The sequence below is a fragment of the Oncorhynchus clarkii genome, chromosome 2 (genome assembly GCF_045791955.1).
Source record: "Oncorhynchus clarkii lewisi isolate Uvic-CL-2024 chromosome 2, UVic_Ocla_1.0, whole genome shotgun sequence".
NCBI classification, from domain to species: Eukaryota; Metazoa; Chordata; class Actinopteri; order Salmoniformes; family Salmonidae; genus Oncorhynchus; species Oncorhynchus clarkii.
The window spans coordinates 66,542,742-66,555,898 of NC_092148.1; the positions used below are offsets into that span (position 1 = coordinate 66,542,742).

The following is a 13,157-nucleotide window of genomic DNA, read 5'->3' on the forward strand; positions in this document are numbered from 1 at the left end:
TTCTTTCCTCAAATAAGAATCTCAGTGCACTTTTCTTTTGAAAATATACACCAAAACACACAATGATTGGCATGGCAAGATAGGAAAAGATCAGCGCTGCTTGGCAAAAGAACAGCCTGCATTATCACATCTCACACATTGGAATCACACTCAAGGTTAAAAATGTGACTCGTAGTGTGTACTTTGGCAGCAGCCATGTTGAGCGAATGCCCAGCCTAATCTTTGGCCAACAGCAACCCATCAACCTGCACCTCATCACTATTCATGGCTGAATGGTATTCATCCTTCCTTCAGAGATAATCGGATCTATTTTTTTCAGGGATGCATGCTTGTTGTTGTTGTAGTTTTCCTTCATCCTCTCTCTAAAAGCAGAGAGGCTTGTTTAACACACAGCCTTGTTTAACACACAGCCTGTTTAAGACACAGCCTGCTTCATGCTTTATGTTTACAGCTGAATCACAACACACACACTTTCAATGTTTTTGTAGGAAGTCAATCAGGGTCTGAACTTATTATTGAGTGTTAGAATAGTAGAATACCCAAGGTGTAATTTCAAAATGTGGTTATGCATCAGCAGTTTTCCTATTTTTATGTTAGACACTGACAATCACTCAATTAGCCTATGTCAGCTAACATTTTTTAGATAGTTAAGAAAAAACAGAACAGAAATACATCAGCCATCACTGGTTGCCGAATGCTGTAAAATGTAGCTGTTCCCCAATGGGCCCTGGCCCCTCTGAGGTAGTGCAAGGAACACATTTACAACAGATAGCGGTTGATTGTGTTAATAGTGGAAGGGAGTGGAGGCGCGACAACACACAGATACTCTCTGCAGTTCCCTGCAAATAGGGTTGTCATATGAACCATGGGCTAAAATACCTTATCATCGTTAGATAACGACATTTGGGGATGAATTGAATGTGTGAATAAATGCTCAAATCCAGAATTGTAATGAGTTAACAGATCAAAGGTCATTCAAACTCCTGATTTTGATGCAAATAGAAGAAAGGCAAAAACGTCTATTGACCTGTCATTCTACCTGGGGCATTAACACTCTCTTTAGAAAGCACAGGCATCCGTCTTTCTGAGCTTTCATCAATATGGTGGCCCCTTAAGCTGTCAAACTTCACAACAACCTGCATCATTGAATTTTACTTCACAGTCAAATTTCGATTAAAGCTGCCAATGTTTGAGGGCAGAAATGAGGGTGAGATAAATATGCTTATATGAATAGTACAGTACATTGATTACAAACCAGCATACCATGACTATTGAAGATAATATTTAGTTTAGGACTACTTGGCATCAAAGGATCTTCCCTCTGAGACGAGTCCACTCCCCTAACCTATTTTAATCAACTTTCATATTGTATTTTGTCTCCGTTGTTCATTCAGTTAAGCCTTAAACTCGATTGAACTTTAAAAGTCTACATCTCAAATCCATTGTCACAGATTTAGGCGGTTGACTGTCTCTGTGCCATCCTATTTCTTATCATTCAGGATGAACTTGAAAACAAGGTGCATGGTCTATGGTTATGCATACTCACTGCTCATTCTTCTATATTAATGAAATTACGTATAATTTATTATTTATTGCTCATCGCTCACATTGACTGGCCAATGAATACTCACTAATGTGAGAAAACGGTGGTGTTCATGTTTTTGAATAAACAATTACAATGAGAAGTAATGTATGTTGGCTTGGAGATGTTATTAGGATGCAATGGGGTGTGACAAATATATTCTGAGCTATGTAACATTGTATTGAGTTGTGAACAGAGCCTGTTGACTCTGGCAGCTATGGAGTAAGACAGATGAGAAGGGATCATTCCTTCACAAATACAGACTCACAGACTATCAAAACAACGTTATAACCTTGTGTTTTGTTGTAGTAAGCCATCCAATGATCATGTTGAAAAGGATGGATCAAAAGATTCCTGACAAATTCCTCTAAAACAATTTGCACGTTCATGATATAAGGAGTTTTCATTCTCTAATGAGGGGAACTGGGAAAGCAAAATATTAGCCAATATGCCACATATTGCTTTGTCAGCACAGGGACAGCTGTTCACAGGAAAGGCCTGGACTCACTTTGGACTGCAGCCTATACAGTCATGGACAGGGACTGCAGACAGAGCAGAACAGAACAGAAGTAAACAGAACTACTAGCAGATAGAACCTCAATCCAATGATCCTACACACAAAACATTCCACAATCATTACATCATCCTTCATGTGCACAATATTAACTTTCCTTTTCAGTAATAGAGAACACAAATATTGCAGCACCATTAATTATTCTGTTTTTCATGACTGTTTTTTGGAAGGAATGTTAAACAAGATGAGCCATATAATAAGATGAAAAGTATCAGTTAACCATCTTATTGAAGTAAAGAAGTAGGATCTTATGGCATCTACTTCTACAGGTTTAGGCTTCTGCAGAATTGTAAATCATATGTTTCATTAGTTAAAAGTACTGGAGAGGAAATATATTTTTAAGCTACTTTGCAACTACTTAGCATGTTAGCTAACCCTAACCCTTTAACCTAACGCCTAAATTTAACACTAACACTAACCTTAACCCTTTAACCTAACTCCTAAACTTAACCCTAACCTTAAAGTGCCTCGGATTTACTAACAGAATAATACAAAATGCTCTGAGACCAGGTTGCCGCTTATAGGAAATGGGTGATGAACATCCACAAATTAATACATACTATATGAAACGTAACATATCATACTAAATGGAGTGTCTCGGATTTACATAAAGAATAATACGAAATGATCTGAGACCAGGTTGCAGCATCATAGGCCAACAGTAGAAGCCAATCAAGACAAACGATTATGTTTTATTTGTTCTTCAAGATTTGAACAGCCTCATCCTCTGATCCCAATGTGAAGGAATAACTCATCCCATTTCTATGTTTTTATGTTTTGTACCAAAACATAAAAACAATAGTGACGAAGACCCCATGCCCGTTGTTTTGGCGTACGGTCTTGTTACTAAACAATATTTGCTGCAGACTCAGTTGCCGAGGTAGGATGCTATTAATAAAAACAGTGCGAGAGTTATATCAATACGTCAAACTGTGATATTACGTCAAATATCCGCAAGATGGCGACTGTGGTACGCAATACCTTTAGCGCAATTTTGTTGAAAAAAGAAAACAGTGTCACCAAACTTCACTGTGAGATAACATTACACTGGTTTGACAATAATAGTTCCATGTCAACCACATGTTTTGTTTAAACATGTAGGCCTGTAGACCATGTAGAAATACATTGTTGCCAATAAATCGCCTGTTTTTTTGTCAAAAATAATCAACCGTACAATGCAGCAAAACCGAATGAATACTTATTAATAAAATACAATAAAAACAATGCAGAAAACCGCGAGGCAGCTCGGTATTCAATTAGGTGTTTATAATGGAATCATTAATCTGATGCATAGATTACATAACACACGCACGCTGAGCAAACAGCTCTTTATTGAATATGATAGAGACCAACTGTAGGTTATAATTTAACTGGACTGTAATGTAATACTTGCTGTGGATAAAGAGGGATGGGATAAATAGCATAAATAATGGGGGGGGGGGGGGGGGGTACTTATCCCCAAAATATATATATGCTACATTTACTCATAACGCTGAACCGTCTGATTCACATGATAACCTGCTTTCAACCTCATGCGGATATCTGCACGCCGGTAACTCGTGCATCATTCATGTTTATTTAATGACAACCTATAACTTTACAGTCGTAAAAAAAAGACAAATGAAACAACGTTGTGAACTTGTATGTGTGTTATTCCTACCTGCTTTTCTAAACACTCTTTGGATGATTGTGATGGTTTAGGTGACGGCGCTCTGTCACACACACATCCCTCCAACAGGTATAATCCCGCAGGTCGAGAGCTGGACTCGCTCTCAAAATAAAACAGCATATTTTGTAATAAAGCGAACCACTTTGTGTGCCATTTTGTGTTGTCTGAGCTCCGTTTGCTCAAGCAACCTCGCCTCGTACCATCCTTCTTTGCCAAAAGACCCAGGTAGGTGACATGACCATCATTCAGTCGTATTCCCTTCTGCATTTTTATAAGGAGACTTTGGTTTAAAAAAGCTACGTGTTCCTTACATCCTCTTAAACCCGGTACACAGACAGACGTGGACTTTCTGATTGCGGACAAGCAGTAGTCCGCTCTGCCCCTGCATTTACCATGTTGGCATGAAGTACAAAAAGAGAGAAACAAAACAAAGAACACGGATGTATCATCCTAAATTCGTTTAGGATATTTTAGGGCTTCAATTCCCTCATTTATACACAAAAATAAAGAAAAAACAGACCGACTATGAATTTAAACGGAGACAGGCAAAGGAAGATAATTATAGCGTGCGCGAGGTGGTTAGTCGTATTCTCACGTGAAATCTCCCGAAAACAGTGAGCTGAGCGAGACAGCGAAGTCACGTGACGTATCTTCGGGAAAACACATTTCAGAACCTTGGACAGCGAATTCAAAACAAGTGAAAGTGAAGCCGTCGCGTGAGCAGTTGTTTTCATGCAAGAGATACCTTAGTCCTCCTGACTACTCTCATTAACCAAACATGGAAGTTGTATTATTCGTGAATTAACACTACTTTTTGAATCTAATGAGATGGAATTGTAACTCCTTGTTACTCAGAGAACGAAAAGCATACATTTCACAGGGCAGTCAGATAGTGAAAGTTCATTACCCATGGGATAGACTATAGTAGGCAGGTGGTTGGCTATATAAGGGTAGGTCTTAAGTCCATGTGATTCACAACAATGCCTACTATAGACCATTTTAATTGTTTAAAAATTCATTGAGCAGTTGGCCGTCTTGAATACACACATGTAAAGGTCAGTCTTATTCACTGACATACATCAATACATGGTTTGCCTTGCCATTACATTAATGTAATCAATTTGGTTAATGACAATGTCGATTGGACATAAATCTTGAATTTCTTTAGCCCATGCTTGGCAACCTATTCAAGTGGACCCACCTGAGCAATTCTCAGTGACTTTTATTTTCTTGCAAAAAATGTGCTGTTTTGTTGCTGTCAGTGCTATTGCACTCTCAGCCTACCTAACAAAGGTTTGGTTGCAGTAAATGATGGTCCAGTGACAGAAGGCAGATGGTTGGAGAGTGCTGTCCCATATTACCCCTCTGGGGTTAGAGTTGGATGTTTTCAAAGTGGATATCATAACACCACAGTAATCAGCACTATTTTTAAAATAACACTAAACTGATTGTTTCAACAAATTTACCATAGCACAATAACAGTGGCAATTGGTAATCAACAACTTTTATATTTAGAATATTACATGTAAATGGAACTGGCTTTAGCCTACTGTATAGAATTTTAGCATTGGCACAAATCTGGCACTTCATTTGTTGCAGATCAAAGTGATTATTCTATCAGAATAAAAGGACATCCATTCTCTTCCCTCACATAATGCAAAGAGCTGGAGGGAGCAGAGTTCCTGTCTTATACGCTAAAACCGGGCCCTCCTTCAGAATCTGTATTAAGATTATGCTAATAGACTCTCGTCCATCTTTCCCTAACACGGCTCTCCTCAGCCAGGTCCACACGTACCAGGGTGGCAGAGACTATCACTGAGGGCAGTTTGCTTTGCCTTGTTCTGTCTGCGTCATACACATTCCTGCTGCATTCTCCTTCACTCTCTCTCTCTCTCTCTCTCTCTCTCTCTCTCTCTCTCTCTCTCTCTCTCTCTCTCTGCCGCTCACAAACCATCACTGACTTATTGCAAACATAATTGGCTGTTCACAACCGTGGCACACCCATGAGGAGGTCCTTGCATCTCTTTAACCTATACAGTAGTTTAAACAGCCTTCATTGCCCTTTGGTAGCTGTCTTCTCTTGTATTATAATTCATTGCTTTGATTAGTCCCAGGGCAGCAGATTCTTCACAGCCACTCCATAAGAGGCTTGATGACAACATTTTCAGACACAATAAATATGATAGTGCCTCATAATGTAAACATAATAAAATGTAATATGTTGCTGAATAATGATATTATTCGAAGTCAGCACCAGATGATAAAAAGAGCAACATCACAATGACTCTATTTAATTATTGGATTACTTTAGCTATTTAAATCCTTTACTGTGGGACCTAACCTTTATTCCATTGGCATTACTCAAGTATAGGACTTTTACAGTTCATTAAGGTGTTGGAAATCAACACCAGTGATATACTGTAATAGAATGAGAAATATTTGGGTATGTTTCAAACCAGTGAACAGGAAATACTTTTACCCTCTGCTCCCCATTGCAGAACATGGTAGGTGTTGGATGGGTACTTTAAAGTTCATTATTGCACACGGGATCTAATTTAGCCTGTTTTCATTGCCCCATAAAAAGGGAGGCAAAAGAAAAACTGCAGTCCAGCATCAGATAGGTTGGCATGACGATAAAGTCTGAGCATTGCTCATTCATTTATGTACACTACTCTGTTTACAACAATTCATAATGGTATTCCATAGCTCACCGTTTTCATTATTATCAGGGAACCCATTATCTGAGCTTGTTGGAGTCATTGGCATAATGTCCTGTGGCTTGTGCTAGTTCTTTGTCACAGTGGTTATATAGCTGAGCTACAAAACATGTTGTAGCACACTGGCAATATGCCTCTCTGAGCACCCAATTTGTTTCAAAGGCCAGCCTTTAATGTGGTGCTGTCAGTCATCTAAATACTTTATTTATGACTTCATATCTGTTGTTATTTGCTTTCTCGCAGATCCATTCTATTATAAATCCCTCTCTTCTCTAAGGCAGCTATTTAAGCAGACATTTTCCTCTATTCTTTCAAATCAGCTATTTATGGGGACTGATATTAATCCAAAGTCAAATTCATTGAATGGTTATATAAACCGTACAATGTAAAAATACAAAATAAAGTTGATTTGAAGAAATAAGAGCAGATGACTCCCTTTGCCATAAATTGAGCCAAAGTAAGCTTAAGGCACCTATCATTAACCAATCTTTATGGACCCTTTTTTAAACATTTGCATAGACGCACATGTGAGAAGCTGATAACATTGGGTGTATTGTTAGTATGCTCTCCTGGAGCCAAGCTCAGGGCCAGGTGAAACCAAGCTCAGGGCCAGGTGAAACCAAGCTCAGGGCCAGGTGAAACCAAGCTCAGGGCCAGGTGAAACCAAGCTCAGGGCCAGGTGAAACCAAGCTCAAGGCCAGATGAAACCAAACTCAAGGCCAGGTGAAACCAAGCTCAGGGCCAGATGAAACCAAGCTCAGGGCCAGGTGAAACCAAGCTCAGTGTGTGTATTCTGGCTCCATGAAACATACACAACACAGTGAATCATTGAGCTTTGAGCCCTCAGCATGTGCACCACTTGTCCATTTAGAGATGCCTCTCTACTGCCCCCTTCAACAGATTCATAGCAGAGAAAAGCCATGTCTGGAGCTCCAATCGGGTCCGACTAAACTGCTGCTCTCAGGCAGAAGAGACCCCCCTCCCCCATACACCAACACACTGTCTATAACCTACTCCCACATACACACTTCCTACAGAGGGGAGATGGCACATGTGCTCGTCTGTCAATATAATAAAAGGATGATCAGCTTGCTAGCCATGCCTCTTTAAAGTCTGATTTAACCCTCAATTAGAATTTAGAATTGTAAATGCACACATTGATTTAAAGGCAAACATATTATTGTCATGATCATACACAATCTTAATATTTTTGTGAAGTATATATTTATCATGTTGTCCACAAGCGTTAAAGTAGTCAAGATGAAGGCATGGCCATTGTGGTTCCTATATTTCCCACACTGAGATCCAAGGGATGCTGCTCTTGCAGTATCTCTACAGAACCCCCCTCTCAGTGCTGTGGATGAGACAGGGCTACTCTTAATTACATGATCCAGCAAGCTTCTAATTCACCATACTCCTCTACAACGATATTCACTAATTACTCATTCTTTTTTTAGAAACAGCCTGCTTGGTTTTACCATGCCCCTCCTCATGCTCATTGTCTGCTTCATCATATTCATACTTAGGGTGGCTGGGGTGACAGCACTCCCAGGCTCTTATTGAAACTGAGTAAGCAAAACATTCAAATTAACATTCAAATCACTGAAACGTGATTTTCCTATGAAGAATCTGGAGAGAGAATGGAAGGTATAGAGCTTGGTTAAGGTGCAGAGGACTAAATGGTATTTAGGAAGCTGCATTGCAGTGATAATGTGGCATCATAATCTGTCTGAATTTCGTCTTCTGTCTCTGTCAGAGCTCACACTGGGAGTCCAACAATGCCAGCACATTAGCCCATGATTTCTGGAGGCTAGACAGTACAGTAAGACCAATGTAAAGTAACGATCCACACAGTTGTCATTTGGATTGGTTTTGACTGGTGTTGACTGACCAATCAGCTGTAACCAAACAACCCTCACAGTGACAGATGCCAGAATACACAAAAGTGGTAAATAACGCTTTTAACTAACCTGGATCATGCTACATGTGTGATAATGTAGCTTTAGTATTGTGTGCTGTTCTGCAGACTAAATTGATGATACACTGGTCATTTTCTGAGGCAATATTGCCGATCAATGTTGCTGGCAACAGAATGTGCCACAAATGCTAGAACTTTAGTATCTGGAAACAGTACCAGGGAAACTAAACCAAAACATGAATTGCTCTCATTCCTTGTCCATAGACTGCTTACAGGTTAAGGAAACCAACGTGTCATTTTTTAATTTGGGTGAACTATACATTTAAGCTAGCTAACCAGCTAGTTAAACACACAAAAACCTCAAACTTTCAAAAACAAAAACACATTTTCTTAATTAATTTAGCAGACGCTCATATCCAGAGCGAATTACTATAGTGATTGCATACTAGTCCCCCGTAAGAATCAAACCCATAACCCTGGCGTTGCAAGCATCGTTCTCTACCAACTGAGCCACACAGGATCTGTAAGTGTAGATACAGTGTCTTCAGAAAGTATTCATACCCCTTGACATATTCCACATTATGTTGTGTTACAACCAGAATTCAAAATGTATTAAATATGTTTTTTTCGCCCATCTACACACAATACCCCATAATGATAAAGTTAATATTTATTTTATTTTATTGTTTCCACATTTATTGAAAATGAAATATAGAAATATCTAATTTACATACTGTAAGTATTCACACCCAAGAGTCAGCACTTTGTGGAAGAACCTTTGGTGGCGATTACAGCAGTGAGTCTTTTTGGGAAAGTCTCTAAGAGTTTGCACACCTGGATTGGACAATATTTGTCCATTATTCTTTTTAAAATTCTTCAAGTTCTGTCAAGTTGATTGCTGATCATTGCTAGACATCCATTTTCATGTCTTGCCATAGATTTTCAAGTCGATTTATGTCAAAACTGTAACTAGGCCACTCAGGATCATTCAATGTTGTCTCGGTAAGCAACTCCAGTTGTGTTTCAGGTTATTGTCCTGCTTAAATGTGAATTTGTCTCCCAGTGTCTGTTCGAAAGCAGACTGAACAATATTTTCCGCTAGAATTTTCCCTGTGCTTATAGCTGCATTCCGTTTCTTATTATCCTAAGAAACTCCCTTCCTTTCCGATGACAAGCATAGCCAGAGCATGCTTGTAAATATGAAGAGTGGTACGCTGTGATGTGTTGTGTTGAATTTGCCATAAACATAATGCTTTGTATTCAGGACAAAAAACACATTTCTTTACCACATTTTTTGCAGTATTACTTAAATGCCTTGTTGCAAACAGGATGCATGTTTTAGAATTTTTTTATTCTGTACAGGCTTCCTTCTTTAAACTCTGTCATTTATGCTATTATTGTGGAGTAACTACAATGTTGTTGATCCATCCTGTTTTCTCATATCGCAACCATTCAACTAAGTAAGTGTTTTAAAATCCCCATTGACCTGATGATAAAATCCTTGAGCAATTTCCTTCCTCTCCGGCAACTGAGTTAGGCAAAGCTGTAAGGTTCTGCTTTTCTTTTCTTAGTAAACCTTGTGTCCTTTTCCTTTGTGTTCTTGAACGTAGCCCTGTTTCTTTGTGTTCTGGAACGTAGCCCTGTCTTTCATTTTGTTAATTGATTTTCAACTGTGTTCGTTTCTCACCTGGTCTCATCAGCTCCCTATTTAGTTCAGTTCTTTCTGTTTGTATGGTTGTATGGAGTTATTGTTTGGTTTTGACTGCCTACCTGTGTTTGACCATTGCCTGCGACCACGATTCCTGCCTTCTGTGAAGGCTTAATAAACATCTGCCACGCTCTGCGTGTAAATCTATACAATTTTCTCCCTGAGTATTCATTACAGAATACCTCAACCCCCAAAAATTTAATGGATTCAGCGGAGCTACAGCGGCACCTAACCCAGCAAGAGGAGCTTATCCTCTTTTGGGTAGGGGGCAGTATTTTCAGCTCCGGATGAAAAGCGTGCCCAAAGTAAACTGCCTGTTACTCAGGCCCAGAAGCTAGGATATTCATATAATTGGTAGATTTGGATAGAAAACACTCTAAGGTTTCCAGAACTGTTACAATAATGTCTGTGAGTGTAACAGAACTGACTTGGCAGGTGAAAACCTGAGAAAAATCCATCCAGGAAGTGGAATTATTTTCATGTGGCTGTTTTTCAACTCAATGCCTATAGAGAATCCAACGGGTTAGGAATCAGATTGCAGTTCCTATGGCTTCCACTAGATGTTACCAGTCTTTAGACATGGTTTCAGGCTTTTATTTTGAAAAACGACGAGTAAACAGCATTTTTGGTCAGAGGACAGAGGAACTTTGCAGACCTGATTCGGCGCCCTCGTTATTTTTCCTTTCTATTGATAATGGTATTGTCCAGTTGAAATATTATTGATTATAAAGACAATAAACAACCTGAGGATTAATTATAATCATTTGACATGTTTCAACAAACTTTACCGGTACTTTTAGTATCTATTCGTCTGCCTGCTGTGACCGCCTTGGAGCCATTACATTACTGAACAAAACGCTCCAACAAAACAGAGTTTTTGGGACATAAAGAGGGACATTATCGAACAAAACAAACATTTACTGCTTAACTGGGAGTCTTGCGAGTGCAACCATATGAAGATCATCAAAGGTAAGTGATTAATTCTATCGCTATTTCTGACTTTAGTGACTCCTCTACTCGGCTGGTAAATGTTTGTATGCTTTTTTACACGGGGCGCTGTCCTCAGATAATCGCATGGTATGCTTTCGCCGTAAAGCCTTTTTGAAATCTGACACAACGGCTGGATTAACAAGAAGTTCATCTTTAAACAGATGTATAACACTTGTATATTTTATGAATGCTTATTATGTGTATTCCTGTATTTTTTAATTTGGCGCTCTGCAATTTTACTGGATTTTGGCCAGATGGGATGCTAGCGTCCCACATACCCCAGCCTATCGCTACTCCTCCAATGCCAGGTATCATAACCCATAGCCCTTCTTTGTTCAAACCCATGCCTGGAAAATATAACAGTTCGCCTGGGAAATGTCAGGGATTTCTGATGCAATGCAGCAAATACATTAAGCACAATCCAACTATCTTTGCCAATGACGAGCAGGGTGGATTTAGCTGTCTCTTCTCTCAGAAAAAGCCCTGGATTGGGCCACCGCCATATGGACTGCCAACAGCACAGAACTCGGATCTGAGACCCATTTCCACATCCTCATCAGAGTTATTCTGGCACTCTCCCTCCGGTTGTCCTATAGAAGACCTCCTCATAGAACTTCAACAAGGACGCAATTCAGCTGCTAAGTATGCCCTCGAGTTCCACACCATGGCTGCAGGGAGTGGATGTAGTGAGGCTACTTTACTTACCTTCTACCGATGAGGGCTCAACAGGGAACTTCAGGCAGAGCTGGCCTGTAGAGGTGACCTTCAGGATTTAAATCCATACATTCGTCTGTCCATCTCCATCGACCACCTCATCGCCGACCGCTGAAGATCTCTGCCACCCAGGAACACCAAACAATCTCCTTCCATGATCCCGTCCGAGTCTACCAGAGCACATGCAGTTGGGCCATGCTCCTCTCCCGTGTATCGAACGTCAAAAACGTTGCCTATACTGTGGAGGGAAAGATCATCTACTTAGCCATTGCCCTGTTCGCCCCCCACGGAGAAATGAGAAGGGTCCCCTCGCTGCCATGCAGGTAGGCATGTCCTTATTTCTAAATATCCCCCAGATGAAATTCTCCATCCCGGTATTGATAACCGTGAAAGGGGTTACTAAATGCATAGAGGGCTTGATAGATTCGGGAGCAGCAGGTCATTTTATCGATCACCAGCTAGTACAAGAGCTTGACATTGATCTAACACCTATCAACCCTCCATTAAGGATTAACACCCTGGACGGGCAGCCATTGGGCACGGGCTTCATCACGCACCTGACACAGAGCGTCATCCTCCAGATTGGAGTCTTCCGCACCGAAACCATTCAACTCATGGAACTCTCATCCCCCAAACAGCAACTCATCCCTGGACACCCCTGGCTTTGTCGTCACGACCCTGCCATCTTGTGACGACAAGGTGAAATTCTGTCCTGGTCTTCTACCTACTTCTCCAGTTGTCTCAGCCTACTCTGCAGAGCCACCACCATTGAGGACTCTGCCTCGGCAGTGCCACCCAGCATACCATCGGAATACGCCCAGTACAGCAATGTTTTCAGCAAAACCAAGGCCTCCACTCTGCCACCACATTGCCCAGGAGACTGTACTATTGACTTACTCCCTGGAGTGCACCCACCGACGGGCCGTGTTTACCCCCTATCTATCCCGGAAAATGGGGCAATGGATAACTACATTGATGAATCACTCAAACGGTTATATTCGTCCTTCCCTGCTGCGTCCATCTTCTTCTTCATTATGAAAAAGGACAGTGGTCTCCATCCATGTATTGATTATCGTTTCCTGAATGACGTCACGGTCAAGAACTGTTTCCCTCTTCCTCTGATCCCAGCGACCCATGAACAAGTGGGCCGTGCCAACATCTATACTAAACTTGACCTGTGAAGTGCATATAACCTAGTCCGTATACGTGAAGGCGACGAACGGAAGACGGCCTTTATCACCGCACGAGTGCAGTACGAATACCTGGTCATGCCTTGCGAACGCCC

The 13,157-nt window shown here is 40.6% G+C and overlaps 1 protein-coding gene across 1 annotated transcript in view; it reads right to left on the reverse strand.

The window, feature by feature from the left end:
• Positions 1-4,092, reverse strand: part of LOC139372337 (Ras protein specific guanine nucleotide releasing factor 1) — a 36,755-nt gene extending 32,663 nt beyond the window's left edge. The window contains exon 1 of the mRNA XM_071112060.1: positions 3,817-4,092. Coding sequence (XP_070968161.1) covers positions 3,817-4,092 — 276 coding nt within the window. The remainder of the gene's footprint in view (positions 1-3,816) is intronic.
• Positions 4,093-13,157: the final 9,065 nt, after the last annotated feature.